Source organism: Leptopilina boulardi, unplaced genomic scaffold (assembly GCF_019393585.1).
Source record: "Leptopilina boulardi isolate dan_hultmark-lab unplaced genomic scaffold, ZJU_Lbou_2.1 LbouV2_51, whole genome shotgun sequence".
NCBI classification, from domain to species: Eukaryota; Metazoa; Arthropoda; class Insecta; order Hymenoptera; family Figitidae; genus Leptopilina; species Leptopilina boulardi.
Window position 1 is genome coordinate 1,606,736 of NW_026137996.1, and position 19,832 is coordinate 1,626,567.

At 30.1% G+C, this 19,832-nt stretch overlaps 1 protein-coding gene across 1 annotated transcript; it reads left to right on the forward strand.

Moving 5' to 3' along the window:
* Window positions 1-40: 40 nt before the first annotated feature.
* On the forward strand, window positions 41-19,472 carry LOC127289783 (activating signal cointegrator 1 complex subunit 3). Its single transcript, XM_051317951.1, has 31 exons — window positions 41-180; window positions 596-812; window positions 1,549-1,660; window positions 1,853-2,008; window positions 2,085-2,176; window positions 2,256-2,404; window positions 2,491-2,736; window positions 2,802-3,042; window positions 3,111-3,413; window positions 3,476-3,621; window positions 3,695-3,957; window positions 4,129-4,372; window positions 4,449-4,697; window positions 4,899-5,116; window positions 5,185-5,290; window positions 5,401-5,625; window positions 5,784-6,018; window positions 6,129-6,265; window positions 6,354-6,530; window positions 6,623-6,848; window positions 6,935-7,188; window positions 7,261-7,429; window positions 7,535-7,755; window positions 7,819-8,217; window positions 8,310-8,711; window positions 8,780-9,271; window positions 17,868-18,058; window positions 18,143-18,311; window positions 18,395-18,652; window positions 18,734-19,082; window positions 19,229-19,472. The coding sequence occupies exons 4-31, from the start codon at window positions 1,878-1,880 to the stop codon at window positions 19,321-19,323; spliced, it is 6,387 nt and encodes a 2,128-aa protein (XP_051173908.1). The 5' UTR covers window positions 41-180; window positions 596-812; window positions 1,549-1,660; window positions 1,853-1,877; the 3' UTR covers window positions 19,324-19,472.
* Window positions 19,473-19,832: the final 360 nt, after the last annotated feature.

Consider the following 19,832-nt stretch of genomic DNA (forward strand, 5'->3'; position numbering starts at 1 on the left):
ACGCATTTCCAAAATCTATGACACTTGAAGTTAGATGGCGTTTTCATTTTACCTATATTAAAATCAACTTAAAGCCATCTTCACAGAGATACTGGAACTATATTTTGGAAGTGTTATTATTTGAATTTTGCAAGATAAATTTTATCATCAGGAACGTAAATATAAATTATTTTTCCCTTAGTAAGTATTATAATTATTTTTAAATTTATTATTGTTTTAAAACTTTAATTTCATTAATCTTTATTTTTTTTCTCTATTTTTACTGAAAAAAAAAATTATTATGTTTAAAAAGAATTAATTTCAAATTTTGAAAAACTATTATAAAAATTAGTAATTTTTAAAAATATATTTTCTAATTTCTAATTTTCTAATTAAATTAATTATTGAAATTTTTTTATTCAATTTTTTTTTGTTTAATTATTCTTTTGTAAAAATGTATGAATAACATAAAATTAAGATTCAAATTCATTTATTAATAAATAAATCTTTTTGTAAAAGAAAAAGGAAAATTTTTAATTTATAGAAAATTGATATCCCAGATGTGGCCGCAATTTGTAATATATTGTGCCTTTTTTTTTTTTTTTTTTTTTTGTAGGGCGAGTCCGAAAAAATTGATGTGGGTCTTTTGAATTTCTTAGAATGCTCAAGGTATCCTTGTCTCAAGGCCTTTTGTACGACCATATACGCATCACGTACGCGCCAACGTAAAATCGAGTATATATAGTGAAATTCCGGTCCCGATCACCAACGAAATTTCACGACCAAAACGTCTTTTACAGAGGCTCTCATTTATAACCAGCAGGAATAGACAGGTATCCAACAAGTTTAAACAGAACAAAAGCAGATGTTTCCAGATGTTTTCGATAAAGGAAAAGTTGATTCATCCCTCTATTTATAATATAGAAAAATGAACAACTCATCTACCCTTTCTTGAATGATGTTAAATTTCTTCAAATTATCACAAAAAACTTTATTTTTAACATAAATTTTGATAATATTTCAATTTTTTTTGCAAATTTAATTCTTTTTTTTCAAATCTACGAGATTGAGCACCTTTAATTGATTCATAAAGTATAGATAAATATAGAAACTATGAATATATATCGAATTATTTATTTACAATATAAATAATTAATTGCTAATATCGATTTTTTTCAAAATTAATTTGGAGGCTGATAACTAGGTGCCAGTTTAATTAATTTTTATTATTTTTATTAATTAATTTTTCAATAATTGTTTTCATAAAAGAAATAATAATTTACTTGAATTTTTTAAACTATTTTCAGAACTATTTAATTTTATTATTTACTATTAAATCAATAACTGATATTTTAGAAATTAAATATTTTAAAATAAAACCATTTTTGATAAAATTGGTAATAAATAATTACTAGAAAATTATTCATTAAAATTGAATTTTAGAATTAAAAATTTTTTTAATTATTGCATAATTTTTGACAATATTATACAACAATTGTAATTACAATAATAATAATTATAATAATAATTTGTAATTATTTATCGTGATCTATTATTTATAATTTTCAGATAATTTTCAAAAAATACTATCGCAGCGCCATATGGAAAAACTCGCATACCCGGAAGATAAGTTCAAGTGTCACAGCAAAAGAATGAAAGCGAGATTATGCATCAATAAAAGGTAATTAAAAAATTAAATATAATTAAAATTTCCCATATTTACTAAATTATATTATCATTGTTTTTTTTTTAATTATAAAACTTTTATAAAATATTTTTTTTATGTATATATATATTAAAACCCTAACCTCTAAATTTTGACAAGTTAAAAGAATTTATATTATAATTAAAAATAATAATAATTATGTTTTAGGTGAAAGAAGATAGTGGAAAAAAAAATGCACGAATTACCAAGAGTGACTCGTTCTTTGCGAGCATTTACTGATTTAGGGCGAATAAAGAAATGTGTACGTCAACAACCGGATGATATTTTCAAAAAAAGGCTCGAGCAAACAGAAATTTTAAAAAGGTTACAATTTTTTTTTTTTTTTTTTACAAATAATAAAAAAAGAGAAAAGAATTTTATTATTAAATTCATTTTTCAGGGGTCCAAGTTGGCATAATTTTTGTGCACGTGTACCAGAGGATGTCATGACATTGCTCAGTAAAATTTATTCATTAACGTCAAAAATTTGCGGTAAATTTATTTTTTATATTTAATTTTTATCGTTTTGATTTTTATTTTTGATTTTTTTTTTTTTTTTTTTATATTTCAGATGATCAAACACCAGAAGTTATTAATGAAATAATCATGTTTATTTTACGATTATTGATAAACGAGAAAGTAGTCAGTCAAAAGAGTTTAAAAATTCTTCGACAATTACTCGGTACTGTAACCATGCAATTTATCAACGAAATTATGCAGGTAAAAATGAAGCATAAAATAAAATTATCGATTTTTAAAATATATTTTTAAATTTTTATTTTATTTTTAATTTTTTTTTTTAATAGGTAATAAATGCACTAAGGGTGAATTTAACCGAAGAAGATATTGATTTTCTTTTAAATTCAGAGGATGGAAAAATTTCTCAAGAGGAGACAAATATGTTTGGTACAAAAATTCAGTATTATGAAGCTAAATCTTGTTGGCCTGATACGGAAAAATTACACGATATGTCGAAACAAATTAAAAATGATCATTTAGAAAATTTTACAATGACACATGAAAATAATGCAAATCAAATTAAAAAAATTGAGGTAAAAAATATATTTAATTTATATATTCGATTAATTACTTGTATATTAAAGTTTACTTATTTCAGTTTGATAAATCAATTTTTACAAAGGGAATGAAAAAATGTTACAATAAATATCGATTGGAAATGAATTACGAAGAATTTATCACAATGATTACGAATAAATTAAAAACATCTGGATCTTTACTTCAAAATGAATTATTCGATTTATTGGGTTATGAAAATATCGATTTTATTGAATATGTCATTGAACATCAAAAGACAATTTTAGCTTATTATATGAATCAACGAGGATCACGAGTATTTAGTAAGTATTTTAAATTTGAAAAAAATTATATCAATTTTTAATTATTTTTTTTTTTTTTTCTATTTTAGACAATGATCAACCGCAAATAACATCGCAAATTATCGTACAATCGGAAAAGGAGAAACAATTATTGAAACAAGTACGTAAAGAAGAAAAAAAATTAATGAAAGTCGCCAGTAAAATGGATGGTAAAATTGATGACACCGAGGAAGATAATTTCGATCCCGTGGAACTTCGTGCAAAAAAAATTGAAGCACTAACGGCAATGAGAGCTCCACTTTTTCCAGCAAAAAAAAAGTATAAAAATTATGTGATTCAGGAAAAATATCCATTTGTCTTTGATTCAAAATTATCAACTTCAAATTGTCCAGGTAATTAATTTATTTATTATTTATAAATAATGTTTAATAATAAAAAATTAAATTCTTTTCAGGATATATTTCAGGACGAAAAATAATGCTTCCGGCAAATGTAAAACGACAAGATTCTGAATTATGTGAAGAAGTTAGTATACCAATTCCACCTTTAGAACCACTCGATGTTGGAAATGATCCAGTTTTAGTTACTTCTTTAGATGAGGTAAATACAAAAAAAAAAAAAATCAATCAAATTTACAATTTCTGATTTTTGAAACAAAAAAAAAATGTTTCAGATTGGTCAAATGGCATTTCAAGGGATAAAATCTCTAAATCGGATACAAAGTATCGTTTTTGATGCCGCTTATCACACTAATGAAAATTTATTAATTTGTGCGCCAACAGGAGCGGGTAAAACAAATATTGCCATGCTCACAGTGGTGCATCAATTAAAATTACATATCGAAGATGGAGTATTACAAAGGAATGCTTTTAAAATAATTTATATTGCCCCAATGAAAGCTTTAGCTGCCGAAATGACAGCCAACTTTAGTAAAAAGTAAATTTTACTATTTTAATTAAAAAAATTTTTTAAATAATAAATTTTGAAATATTTTATTTGTAAAATATTTGTAAAAAAAAATTGCATTACATTTGCAAAATTGCATTAATTTTAGATAAATTAGATATAAATTTTTAATTTATTTTAATTATTTAAATTTCCCTTTAGACTGGAATGCTTAGGTGTGACGGTGAGAGAATTAACTGGCGATATGCAATTGACAAAAAGTGAAATTATGCAAACACAAATGATTGTAACAACACCGGAAAAATGGGATGTTGTTTCAAGAAAAGGAACTGGCGATATTGCATTGACGAGTATTGTAAAATTATTAATTATCGATGAAGTTCATTTACTTCACGGTGATCGTGGACCAGTTGTCGAGGCAGTTGTCGCTCGCACTTTGAGACAGGTATTTTATTTTTTTTTATTGAAAGAACCTTCAAAAAAAAATAATAATTTTGAAAAAAAAATGTAATAAATTTCAGATAGAATCTTCGCAAAATATGATTCGAATTGTTGGTCTCTCGGCAACGTTACCAAATTATGTGGATGTCGCACGTTTTTTAAGGGTCAATCCATACAAGGGATTATTTTATTTTGATTATCGATTTCGACCTGTTCCATTGAGTCAAACTTTCTATGGCGTTAAGGCCGTTAAACCATTGCAACAATTGGATGACATGAACACCGTTTGTTATAATGAGGTCGTTAATATGGTTAGCAAAGGTCATCAGGTCAGTGAGTGAAAATTTCAATATTATTTATTTACTTATTTGATCATAAACGGGTTTTAAATAAACCCTTTTCCGTACAATAGTATTTAATACACCAATGGCAAGAAAAGAAATTATATTAACAAAAATTTATTTTATTAATTAAATATTGAAATATTAATAATAAAAAAAAAAAAATCCAAAAATGAAAATCTTGCACAGGTCATGGTGTTTGTACACGCAAGAAATGCGACAATACGCACAGCAAATGTACTAAAAGAAAAAGCTCTCGAGAAAGGTACACAACAATTGTTTGCTCCCGATGGAAATCGAACGAAATTGAATCAGAAAATATTTGGAAAAGCTCACAATAAACATCTCGATGAACTATTTACATATGGATTTTCAGTTCATCACGCTGGCATGTTACGTAGTGATAGGTAAATTAATTTTCTTTTTTAGTAAAAAAAATTATTTTTCAAACAATATTTTTAACAAAATGTTTTAGAAATTTGGTTGAACGTCTTTTTTCTGAGGGAGCGATTAAAGTTCTCGTTTGTACTTCAACATTAGCTTGGGGAGTAAATTTGCCAGCACATGCGGTTATTATTAAAGTAAGAGAAGAATCAATAAAGAAAAATTCAAAAAAATAAAATAAAATAAAAACGAATTAAAAATATAAATTAATTATAATTAAAATATAATTTTTTTTTTCGATAAACAGGGAACGGAGATTTATGATTCAAAGCATGGATCGTTTGTCGATTTGGGAATTTTGGATGTATTACAAATTTTCGGCCGAGCTGGAAGACCACAATTTGATACATCAGGACACGCGACTATTATTACATCTCATTGTAAATTAAATCATTATCTTTCATTGTTAACCAATCAATTTCCAATTGAGAGTAGTTTTATTAATCATTTGGCGGATAATTTAAATGCCGAGGTAATTTTTTTTTTTTATTTGAATTGTTTTATTTATTTTAGTTTCTATTTCCAAATTTTTTACGTTGAATTTTATTTCTTTGTGGGAATATATATATATTTTAATATAATGAAAGTAATTTAATGGAAAAAAAAGGAAAACTAAATTTTTATTTGTAGATTTCTTTGGGAACAATATCAAACGTTGAGGAGGCAGTTGAATGGTTAAGTTATACGTATCTTTTTGTACGAATGAGACTCAATCATCATGAATATGGAATCGATGAGAAAACTCTAATTGATGATCCACTTTTAGAACGAAAACGAAGGGAACTTATTGATTCTTCTGCGAAAGCTTTGGATAAAGCGAGAATGATTCGTTATAATACTCGTACTGGTGATCTTAATTCAACAGGTAATTATTAATTTTATTAAAATTATGCCAATATTTCTAATGAAATATTTATTTATTTTCTATTAAAATTATTAATTAATCATTTATTATATGGAATATAATAATTTTAGATTTGGGCCGCACATCAAGTAATTATTACCTCAAGTATTATACAGTTGAAATGTTCAATGAAATTAGAAAACCAATAATGACTGAAGCCGACGTTCTTGGAATGATTTCTCGCTCTCACGAATTCGAACAATTAAAAGTAAATATTTTTTTAAATTAAAAATTTAATTTTTAATAATTTTGTTTTAATGTAATTTTAATTAAAATTTAATTTTCATTATCGAAAGGTGAGAGATGACGAGATGGACGAATTAGATGAATTGCATTCAAATTACTGCGAAGTTGTCGCTCAAGGAGGAGTTGAAAATATACATGGAAAAGTTAATGTATTAATTCAAACCTATTTATCACGAGGACGAATAAAATCGTTTTCATTAATTTCTGATCAAGCATATATAACACAGGTAAATATTTTCTTTCTACAATTAAAAAAAAAAGGAATCAATTTTTATTTTTAATAAAATATTGTGAATTTAATTTTTCTTTTTTTATACAGAATGCAGTGCGAATTTGTAGAGCTTTATTTGAAATTGAATTGCGTAATTCAAATGCAATTATGGCTGGCCGGATACTTAGTATTGCAAAAATGTTGGAATTACAACAATGGGATCACATGAGTCCTTTACGGCAATTTTTCTGCTTACCAATTGAAGCAATTGAAAGAATAGAAATGCGAAATCTTTCAGTGGAAAATTTAAAAGAAATGGACGTCAAAGAAATTGGTAAGTATTGTTCGATAGACAGAATTATGAAAAAACAATTAAAAAATAGAAAATTTAAAAACAATTACCATTTTTTTTTTTTTTAGGAAGTATGTTGCGAAATCACAAAGTGGCTGAATTAGTAAAAAAATGTTGTAACGAATTTCCTGAACTTGAGGTGGAAGATAATTTACAGCCAATTACACGTTCAGTATTAAGAATTCGTTTAAAAATTTTTCCACGTTTTCGATGGAACGATCGTGTACATGGAAAAAGTTGGGAAGCATTTTGGTTGTGGATAGAAGATCCAGATAATAATGAAATTCATCATTATGAATATTTTATGATGCCTAGAAAAAATGTAATTTATTAAATTTTTCCTAGTGTAAACTATTGAAAAATATTAATAAATCTTTTTTTTTTTTTCTTTTAGGTTTATAATAATTTAGAACAAGAATTAGTGATGACTATTCCATTAACTGAACCACTTCCATCGCAATATTTAGTGAAAATAGTGAGTGATCGTTGGCTTGGCTGTGAAGTTATTCATCCACTATCATTTAAAAATCTTATTCTACCTGAAACTCATCCACCACATACTGGTGAATTATTTTTTTCTAAATTACAATATTAATATTTTATTTTGACACATGAAAAATTGTACATATTTTTATTTTATACTTTAATGAGAATTAATGAATTCACAGATCTCTTAGAATTACAACCATTGCCAGTATCAGCGTTAAAGGATTCTCGTTTTGAAAAATTGTACAAATTCACACACTTTAATCCAATACAAACGCAAATTTTTCACTGTCTCTATCATTCGGATAAGAATGTTCTTCTTGGAGCTCCAACGGGTTCGGGAAAGACAATTGCAGCAGAAATTGCAATGTTTCGATTATTTAAACAATATCCAGAGCAAAAAGTAAGAATTGTATTTTGTATTCGATTTTATTGAAAATTAATTTTTAAAATTTTTTTTCTTTAGATTGTGTACATAGCGCCTTTGAAAGCACTAGTTCGTGAACGAATGAAAGATTGGAAAATTCGATTAGAACAAAAATTGGGAAAAACTGTTGTTGAATTAACAGGCGATGTATCGCCGGATATTAAAGTGATTTCAAGTGCAAATGTTATTGTAACAACACCGGAGAAATGGGATGGTATAAGTAGAAGTTGGCAAACGCGAAATTATGTACGTAAAGTTGGTTTAATTATCATTGATGAAATACATCTTTTGGGTGAGGATCGTGGTCCTGTTTTAGAAGTGATTGTTTCGCGTACAAATTTTATTGCCTCGCATACAACGCGTACATTGAGAATTATTGGTCTTTCAACTGCTTTAGCAAATGCTGTCGATTTAGCCGATTGGCTCGGTATCAGTAAAGTAAGTTTTTGATTAAAAAAAAAAAATTAGAAATAAGATTTATCCCTTTGTCTGTAATTTTGATGGAACAATTTTTTTTTGTTTATTTACAGATGGGACTTTATAATTTTCGACCATCAGTGAGACCGGTTCCATTAGATGTTCATATTAGTGGATTTCCAGGAAAACATTATTGTCCAAGAATGGCGACAATGAATCGTCCTACATTCCAGGCAATTCGTCAACATGCGCCATGTAGTCCTTCGTTGGTTTTTGTTTCATCGAGAAGACAAACAAGATTAACGGCTTTAGATTTGATTGCATATTTAGCGGCTGAGGATAATCCAAAACAATGGCTGCATATGCCCGATGAGGAAATGGACAATATTTTAGCGAATGTCAAAGATGGAAATTTAAAATTAACATTAGCTTTTGGAATTGGTTTACATCATGCTGGTTTGCAAGATCGTGATCGATCAACTGTTGAGGAATTGTTTGTTAACAATAAAATACAGGTAAGAATTTATTTTTTTTTGTAACTAAAAAATAAATTTTCAATATATTCAAAATAAAAATATTTTAGGTACTGATAACAACAGCAACTTTGGCATGGGGTGTAAATTTTCCAGCTCATTTGGTTGTTATCAAAGGAACGGAATATTATGATGGTAAAGCAAAACGTTATGTGGATATGCCAATCACTGATGTTCTACAAATGATGGGTAGAGCTGGACGACCACAATTTGATGATTCAGGAGTTGCTGTTGTTCTTGTTCACGATGTGAAAAAGAATTTTTATAAAAAATTTTTATACGATCCATTTCCAGTTGAGAGTAGTTTATTGGAAGTTTTACCCGATCATGTGAATGCTGAAATAGTTGCTGGGACGATAAAAAATAAACAGGAATTCTTGGATTATATAACGTGGACATATTTTTTTCGAAGACTCATGAAAAATCCACGATATTACGATTTAGATGCATTGGAGCCGGAAAATGTTAATAGATTTCTTTCGCGATTAGTTGAAGGTACTTTGAAAGTATTGACTGATTCGCATTGCGCTGCTTATGACGATGTAAGTATATTTTACCTAAATATTAATAATTTTTTGCTTCCTCGTGGAGGAAGCTTTGTAGTCCTTTCGTTTATAAAACTTTTCAAAGTGGCGGAAACAAATTATTTTCTTTATAGAAACATGTTATATGAGATCCTGATCAATTGTCCGGATGTATGTATGTGTGTGTGTGTGTGTGTGGATCCCTTTTTTGTTTAGAAGATAACTTTAACAGGTTTTAATGGATTTAGATAAAATTTCGTAGGCTCATTTATCATATTAATATCTCAAATCTGACCAAAGGATTTTGAAAAATACTCCAAAAAAAAATTTTATGGTCTTTTTTCCAAAAATTTTTTTTTAATTGAAAAAATTTTTAAATAGAAAAATTTAATGTTATATACAATAAAATCGTATTCTTTACGTCAAGACGAATCGATCGATATATATAAAGTATTCATTTGAGGTAAATTTAAAGAATTAATGAAAGTTAAAAAATAAAAAATTCACATTTTGTCAATAAAATTTTGCTTTCTCCACGAGGAAGCAAATTTTTTTGCTGATCGTAAAGAGGAAGCAAAATGTTCATGTAATGAACATCTGAATTTACAACTTTTTGGTAAGTTTTTTATGCTTTTGGATGCGTTTTTGGTGGTAAAAAGGGTGTTCCTCTACTCGGATCAGGGTATCAATTTTTTTCTACACTTTTCGGTGTATTTTGTGCAAGAATATGCAATAAAATCGTCTGCCTAAGAAAAATTAATTTTTTTTGGTAAGTTTTTTATGCTTTTGGATGCGTTTTTGGTGGTAAAAATGGTCTTCCTCTACTCGGATCTGGGTAGGCACATTTATCATATTAATATCTCAAATCTGACCAAAGGATTTTTAAAAATACCTCAAAAAAAAATTTTTATCGTCTTTTTTCCAAACATTTTTTTTGGCGGTATTCCCGAACGATTATCTCGCGAATTTAATTTTTCGAAAATTTTTCCAAAATATTTTTGAGTGTAGCTCAGCATCCGCTGGACCAATCAAAAAGTGCGCCATACATTTTTTGTTCAGAACTTTTTCCCTATTTTATTAGCGGTATTCCGGAGCAGTTATCTCGCAAATTTAATTTTTCGAAAATTTTTCCAAAATCTTTTTGAGTGTAGCTCAGCATCCGCTGGACCAATCAAAAAGTGCGCCATACATTTTTTGTTCGAAACTTTTTCCCTATTTTATTGGCGGTATTCCGGAGCAGTTATCTCGCAAATTTAATTTTTCGAAAATTTTTCCAAAATCTTTTTGAGTGTAGCTCAGCATCCGCTGGACCAATCAAAAAGTGCGCCATACATTTTTTGTTCGAAACTTTTTCCCTATTTTATTAGCGGTATTCCGGAGCAGTTATCTCGCAAATTTAATTTTTGGAAAATTTTTCCAAAATCTTTTTTAATGTAGCTCAGCATCCGCTGGACCAATCAAAAAGTGCGCCATACATTTTTTGTTCAGAACTTTCTTCTAACCACTATGGCTGTATTCCCGAATGATTATCTAGCAAATTTAATTTTTCGAAAATTTTTCCAAAATCTTTTTGAGTGTAGCTCAGCATCCGCTGGACCAATCAAAAAGTGCGCCATACATTTTTTGTTCGAAACTTTTTCCCTATTTTATTGGCGGTATTCCGGAGCAGTTATCTCGCAAATTTAATTTTTCGAAAATTTTTCCAAAATCTTTTTGAGTGTAGCTCAGCATCCGCTGGACCAATCAAAAAGTGCGCCATACATTTTTTGTTCAGAACTTTCTTCTAACCACTATGGCTGTATTCCCGAATGATTATCTAGCAAATTTAATTTTTCGAAAATTTTTCCAAAATCTTTTTGAGTGTAGCTCAGCATCCGCTGGACCAATCAAAAAGTGCGCCATACATTTTTTGTTCGAAACTTTTTCCCTATTTTATTGGCGGTATTCCGGAGCAGTTATCTCGCAAATTTAATTTTTCGAAAATTTTTCCAAAATCTTTTTGAGTGTAGCTCAGCATCCGCTGGACCAATCAAAAAGTGCGCCATACATTTTTTGTTCGAAACTTTTTCCCTATTTTATTGGCGGTATTCCGGAGCAGTTATCTCGCAAATTTAATTTTTCGAAAATTTTTCCAAAATCTTTTTGAGTGTAGCTCAGCATCCGCTGGACCAATCAAAAAGTGCGCCATACATTTTTTGTTCGAAACTTTTTCCCTATTTTATTAGCGGTATTCCGGAGCAGTTATCTCGCAAATTTAATTTTTGGAAAATTTTTCCAAAATCTTTTTGAGTGTAGCTCAGCATCCGCTGGACCAATCAAAAAGTGCGCCATACATTTTTTGTTCAGAACTTTCTTCTAACCACTATGGCTGTATTCCCGAATGATTATCTAGCAAATTTAATTTTTCGAAAATTTTTCCAAAATCTTTTTGAGTGTAGCTCAGAATCCGCTGGACCAATCAAAAAGTGCGCCATACATTTTTTGTTCAGAACTTTCTTCTAACCACTATGGCTGTATTCCCAAATGATTATCTAGCAAATTTAATTTTTCGAAAATTTTTCCAAAATCTTTTTGAGTGTAGCTCAGCATCCGCTGGACCAATCAAAAAGTGCGCCATACATTTTTTGTTCGAAACTTTTTCCCTATTTTATTGGCGGTATTCCGGAGCAGTTATCTCGCAAATTTAATTTTTCGAAATTTTTTCCCAGTTTTAGTGAGTGTAGCTCAGCATCCGCTGGACCAATCAAAAAGTGCGCCATACATTTTTTGTTCGAAACTTTTTCCCTATTTTATTAGCGGTATTCCGGAGCAGTTATCTCGCAAATTTAATTTTTCGAAAATTTTTCCAAAATCTTTTTGAGTGTAGCTCAGCATCCGCTGGACCAATCAAAAAGTGCGCCATACATTTTTTGTTCAGAACTTTCTTCTAACCACTATGGCTGTATTCCCAAATGATTATCTAGCAAATTTAATTTTTCGAAAATTTTTCCAAAATCTTTTTGAGTGTAGCTCAGCATCCGCTGGACCAATCAAAAAGTGCGCCATACATTTTTTGTTCGAAACTTTTTCCCTATTTTATTGGCGGTATTCCGGAGCAGTTATCTCGCAAATTTAATTTTTCGAAATTTTTTCCCAGTTTTAGTGAGTGTAGCTCAGCATCCGCTGGACCAATCAAAAAGTGCGCCATACATTTTTTGTTCGAGACTTTTTGCTCAATTTTGTGGCATTATTCCAGAGTCATTATCTGGCAAGTTTTTTTTTTCGAAAATTTTTCCCCAGTTTTAGTGAGTGTAGCTCAGCATCCGCTGGACCAATCAAAAAGTGCGCCATACATTTTTTGTTCGAAACTTTTTCCCTATTTTATTAGCGGTATTCCGGAGAAGTTATCTCGCAAATTTAATTTTTCGAAAATTTTTCCAAAATCTTTTTGAGTGTAGCTCAGCATCCGCTGGACCAATCAAAAAGTGCGCCATACATTTTTTGTTCAGAACTTTCTTCTAACCACTATGGCTGTATTCCCGAATGATTATCTAGCAAATTTAATTTTTCGAAAATTTTTCCAAAATCTTTTTGAGTGTAGCTCAGCATCCGCTGGACCAATCAAAAAGTGCGCCATACATTTTTTGTTCGAAACTTTTTCCCTATTTTATTAGCGGTATTCCGGAGCAGTTATCTCGCAAATTTAATTTTTCGAAAATTTTTCCAAAATCTTTTTGAGTGTAGCTCAGCATCCGCTGGACCAATCAAAAAGTGCGCCATACATTTTTTGTTCGAGACTTTTTGCTCAATTTTTTGGCATTATTCCCGAGTCATTATCTGGCAAATTTTTTTTTTCGAAAATTTTCCCTAGTTTTAGTGAGTGTAGCTCAGCATCCGCTGGACCAATCAAAAAGTGCGCCATACATTTTTTGTTCGAGACTTTTTGCTCAATTTTGTAGCATTATTCCAGAGTCATTATCTGGCAAGTTTTTTTTTTCGAAAATTTTTCCCCAGTTTTAGTGAGTGTAGCTCAGCATCCGCTGGACCAATCAAAAAGTGCGCCATACATTTTTTGATCAGAACTTTTTGACTATTTTTTTGGTGGTATTCCGAAGCAGTTATCTCGCAAATTTAATTTTTCGAAAATTTTTCCAAAATCTTTTTGAGTGTAGCTCAGCATCCGCTGGACCAATCAAAAAGTGCGCCATACAATTTTTGTTCGAGACTTTTTGCTCAATTTTTTGGCATTATTCCCGAGTCATTATCTGGCAAATTTTTTTTTTCAAAAATTTTTCCCCAGTTTTAGTGAGTGTAGCTCAGCATCCGCTGGACCAATCAAAAAGTGCGCCATACATTTTTTGTTCGAGACTCCCGGGTTAAGACTTTGGCGGTATTCCCGACCAATTATCTCGCAAAATTATTTTTTCGAAATTTTTTAAAAAATTTATCTGAGTGTAGCTCAGCATCCGCTGGACCAATCAAAAAGTGCGCCATACATTTTTTGTTTGAGACTCCCGGGTTAAGACTTTGGCGGTATTCCCGATCAATTATCTCGCAAATTTAATTTTTCGAAATTTTTTAAAAAATTTATCTGAGTGTAGCTCAGCATCCGCTGGACCAATCAAAAAGTGCGCCATACATTTTTTGTTCAGAACTTTCTTCTAACCACTATGGCTGTATTCCCGAACGATTATCTAGCAAATTTAATTTTTCGAAAATTTTTCCAAAATCTTTTTGAGTGTAGCTCAGCATCCGCTGGACCAATCAAAAAGTGCGCCATACATTTTTTGTTCAGAACTTTCTTCTAACCACTATGGCTGTATTCCCGAATGATTATCTAGCAAATTTAATTTTTCGAAAATTTTTCCAAAATCTTTTTGAGTGTAGCTCAGCATCCGCTGGACCAATCAAAAAGTGCGCCATACATTTTTTGATCAGAACTTTTTGACTATTTTTTTGGTGGTATTCCGAAGCAGTTATCTCGCAAATTTAATTTTTCGAAAATTTTTCCAAAATCTTTTTGAGTGTAGCTCAGCATCCGCTGGACCAATCAAAAAGTGCGCCATACAATTTTTGTTCGAGACTTTTTGCTCAATTTTTTGGCATTATTCCCGAGTCATTATCTGGCAAATTTTTTTTTTCAAAAATTTTTCCCCAGTTTTAGTGAGTGTAGCTCAGCATCCGCTGGACCAATCAAAAAGTGCGCCATACATTTTTTGTTCGAGACTCCCGGGTTAAGACTTTGGCGGTATTCCCGACCAATTATCTCGCAAAATTATTTTTTCGAAATTTTTTAAAAAATTTATCTGAGTGTAGCTCAGCATCCGCTGGACCAATCAAAAAGTGCGCCATACATTTTTTGTTTGAGACTCCCGGGTTAAGACTTTGGCGGTATTCCCGATCAATTATCTCGCAAATTTAATTTTTCGAAATTTTTTAAAAAATTTATCTGAGTGTAGCTCAGCATCCGCTGGACCAATCAAAAAGTGCGCCATACATTTTTTGTTCAGAACTTTCTTCTAACCACTATGGCTGTATTCCCGAACGATTATCTAGCAAATTTAATTTTTCGAAAATTTTTCCAAAATCTTTTTGAGTGTAGCTCAGCATCCGCTGGACCAATCAAAAAGTGCGCCATACATTTTTTGTTCAGAACTTTCTTCTAACCACTATGGCTGTATTCCCGAATGATTATCTAGCAAATTTAATTTTTCGAAAATTTTTCCAAAATCTTTTTGAGTGTAGCTCAGCATCCGCTGGACCAATCAAAAAGTGCGCCATACATTTTTTGTTCGAAACTTTTTCCCTATTTTATTGGCGGTATTCCGGAGCAGTTATCTCGCAAATTTAATTTTTCGAAATTTTTTCCCAGTTTTAGTGAGTGTAGCTCAGCATCCGCTGGACCAATCAAAAAGTGCGCCATACATTTTTTGTTCGAGACTTTTTGCTCAATTTTTTGGCATTATTCCCGAGTCATTATCTGGCAAATTTTTTTTTTCGAAAATTTTCCCTAGTTTTAGTGAGTGTAGCTCAGCATCCGCTGGACCAATCAAAAAGTGCGCCATACATTTTTTGTTCGAGACTTTTTGCTCAATTTTGTAGCATTATTCCAGAGTCATTATCTGGCAAGTTTTTTTTTTCGAAAATTTTTCCCCAGTTTTAGTGAGTGTAGCTCAGCATCCGCTGGACCAATCAAAAAGTGCGCCATACATTTTTTGATCAGAACTTTTTGACTATTTTTTTGGTGGTATTCCGAAGCAGTTATCTCGCAAATTTAATTTTTCGAAAATTTTTCCAAAATCTTTTTGAGTGTAGCTCAGCATCCGCTGGACCAATCAAAAAGTGCGCCATACAATTTTTGTTCGAGACTTTTTGCTCAATTTTTTGGCATTATTCCCGAGTCATTATCTGGCAAATTTTTTTTTTCAAAAATTTTTCCCCAGTTTTAGTGAGTGTAGCTCAGCATCCGCTGGACCAATCAAAAAGTGCGCCATACATTTTTTGTTCGAGACTCCCGGGTTAAGACTTTGGCGGTATTCCCGACCAATTATCTCGCAAAATTATTTTTTCGAAATTTTTTAAAAAATTTATCTGAGTGTAGCTCAGCATCCGCTGGACCAATCAAAAAGTGCGCCATACATTTTTTGTTTGAGACTCCCGGGTTAAGACTTTGGCGGTATTCCCGATCAATTATCTCGCAAATTTAATTTTTCGAAATTTTTTAAAAAATTTATCTGAGTGTAGCTCAGCATCCGCTGGACCAATCAAAAAGTGCGCCATACATTTTTTGTTCAGAACTTTCTTCTAACCACTATGGCTGTATTCCCGAACGATTATCTAGCAAATTTAATTTTTCGAAAATTTTTCCAAAATCTTTTTGAGTGTAGCTCAGCATCCGCTGGACCAATCAAAAAGTGCGCCATACATTTTTTGTTCAGAACTTTCTTCTAACCACTATGGCTGTATTCCCGAATGATTATCTAGCAAATTTAATTTTTCGAAAATTTTTCCAAAATCTTTTTGAGTGTAGCTCAGCATCCGCTGGACCAATCAAAAAGTGCGCCATACATTTTTTGTTCGAAACTTTTTCCCTATTTTATTGGCGGTATTCCGGAGCAGTTATCTCGCAAATTTAATTTTTCGAAATTTTTTCCCAGTTTTAGTGAGTGTAGCTCAGCATCCGCTGGACCAATCAAAAAGTGCGCCATACATTTTTTGTTCGAGACTTTTTGCTCAATTTTTTGGCATTATTCCCGAGTCATTATCTGGCAAATTTTTTTTTTCGAAAATTTTCCCTAGTTTTAGTGAGTGTAGCTCAGCATCCGCTGGACCAATCAAAAAGTGCGCCATACATTTTTTGTTCGAGACTTTTTGCTCAATTTTGTAGCATTATTCCAGAGTCATTATCTGGCAAGTTTTTTTTTTCGAAAATTTTTCCCCAGTTTTAGTGAGTGTAGCTCAGCATCCGCTGGACCAATCAAAAAGTGCGCCATACATTTTTTGATCAGAACTTTTTGACTATTTTTTTGGTGGTATTCCGAAGCAGTTATCTCGCAAATTTAATTTTTCGAAAATTTTTCCAAAATCTTTTTGAGTGTAGCTCAGCATCCGCTGGACCAATCAAAAAGTGCGCCATACAATTTTTGTTCGAGACTTTTTGCTCAATTTTTTGGCATTATTCCCGAGTCATTATCTGGCAAATTTTTTTTTTCAAAAATTTTTCCCCAGTTTTAGTGAGTGTAGCTCAGCATCCGCTGGACCAATCAAAAAGTGCGCCATACATTTTTTGTTCGAGACTCCCGGGTTAAGACTTTGGCGGTATTCCCGACCAATTATCTCGCAAAATTATTTTTTCGAAATTTTTTAAAAAATTTATCTGAGTGTAGCTCAGCATCCGCTGGACCAATCAAAAAGTGCGCCATACATTTTTTGTTTGAGACTCCCGGGTTAAGACTTTGGCGGTATTCCCGATCAATTATCTCGCAAATTTAATTTTTCGAAATTTTTTAAAAAATTTATCTGAGTGTAGCTCAGCATCCGCTGGACCAATCAAAAAGTGCGCCATACATTTTTTGTTCAGAACTTTCTTCTAACCACTATGGCTGTATTCCCGAACGATTATCTAGCAAATTTAATTTTTCGAAAATTTTTCCAAAATCTTTTTGAGTGTAGCTCAGCATCCGCTGGACCAATCAAAAAGTGCGCCATACATTTTTTGTTCGAAACTTTTTCCCTATTTTATTGGCGGTATTCCGGAGCAGTTATCTCGCAAATTTAATTTTTGGAAATTTTTTCCCAGTTTTAGTGAGTGTAGCTCAGCATCCGCTGGACCAATCAAAAAGTGCGCCATACATTTTTTGTTCGAGACTTTTTGCTCAATTTTTTGGCATTATTCCCGAGTCATTATCTGGCAAATTTTTTTTTTCGAAAATTTTTCTAAAATATTTTTGAGTGTAGCAATAAAACTTTGCTTTCTCCACGAGGAAGCAAATTTTTTTGCTGATCGTAAAGAGGAAGCAAAATGTTCATGTAATGAACATCTGAATTTACAACTTGTTTTCATTTTATTATTTTCTATTTTTTATATTATTCGATTAGAATATTTGATTCATTTTTCAAAATTACTTATTTACAGGATGAACAGGGTTTAATTCCTCTTCCCATGGGAAAAATAGCTTCGTTTTATTATTTATCGCATCAAACGACTTTAATGTTTAAAGAGGAATTGAAAGATAATCTCTCTGTGGAACAATATCTTCGAATAATGTGCAATTCTCATGAATATGATGAATTACCAGTGAGACACAATGAAGATTTACTTAATGAGTAAATATTTTATTATTTTTATTTCTATTCTTATAAATTAATTCGCCAGTGATTAGGAAATTAATTTACTTTTCTAAAATTCAGGGAGCTGGCAAAAATGTGTAGATATCAAGTCGATCGTCTCACATACGATTCTCCAAATACAAAAACATTTTTATTAATGCAAGTACATTTTTCGAGATTACCTGTACCTTGCTCTGATTATACAACTGATTTGAAATCTGTTCTTGATCAATCAATAAGAATTTTACAAGTAAGCAAAATTTAAACTTATAATTTTTCATTTTTTTCATATATATATATTTAATTTTGAAAATTCTATTTTTCGATTGCCAGGCAATGATTGATGTGGTCGCTGAGAATGGTTGGTTAATTGCAACTTTAAGATTAACGCAATTAATGCAAATGGTAATTCAAGCCCGATGGATTGATGAACCAGCTGTTTTAACATTACCGCACATAAATAGAGAACATCTCTTTCTTTTTTCATCAATTCCTAAATGTCTTCCAGAACTTTGTGCAAAAATGTACGATAATTATAGTCAATTTTCTAATATATTCTTAAAAGAATTTCCAGAACGCGAAGTCTATGAGGTAATTTTCAAAATAATTAATAAATTGAAGTTTAATTAAATAATTTGTAAAAAAAATAATGTTTTTGAATTTTTTTTTTAGATACACCAAGTTATGCGTCAAATGCCAATATTATGTTTAGAATTATCACTTACCGAATCTGATGAGGAAGAGACAAATAAAAAAATTATTAGTCTTTCATCGCAATCTAATAAAATTATTGATATTTATGAAAATCGTGATTATACATTGACTGTAACAATGAGAAGAAAAAATCACGCCTCAAATTTAAAAGTTCATTCGCCTTGTTTTTTGCGAGGAAAAGATGAGGGATGGTTTTTAATATTAGGTGATGTTAATCAAAGAGATTTGTGGGCATTGAAAAGAGTTTCAGGAATCAATGGACCACGACGAAATAATCAATTACAATTTACATCACCCTCAAAATCAGGTAACGCTATTAAATTTAATAAAAAAAAAAAAATTTATAAATTAATCGTTTTGAAAATTACAAATTTTTATTACTTTTAATTTATAATTTTTTAATTTTATTTCAAAATAAATTAAATTAAAATTAAAAATATAATTTTGTTTCAGGTCGTTTAATTTTAACTCTTTATATAATGTCAGATTGTTATGTTGGTTTGGATCAACAATACGATATAAATATAAATGTAATTTCAGAAAGATAGCATTTTTCAAAATAGTAAATTTTTATTGTTTTAACTTATATAATATATAAGTAGTCAACAAAAATTGTTTAAAAAGAAAATTTTCTGATAATATATTATTTATGTGATTTTACTTTACAATAAAATGTCAAAGGTTTATAAAAATTTATAATACTCTCATTATTAAGATTTTTTGCTACTTTTATTTTCTAATTTCATTTTTTTTTTGTTTTTTTTTTATTCATTTGTATAGACAATGTGTAAAAAAAATGTTTAGTCGTGAGATCGTACATTTCTCATTTGTGGCGAAAAATATATGATTCTATATTCATATATTGTTTTTATAAATAAGAATTTTTATGGTTCATTAATCAATGTTAGTGTGTAATATTATAAAGTTTAAATGAATTGTAAGTATTTAAATGAGAATTGTAAGTATATTTAAAACTATTATTTTGAATCTAATTTAATACTATTTATTTTTAATGTAAGTATATTTCAAATTATCATATAATTATATTACTATTATC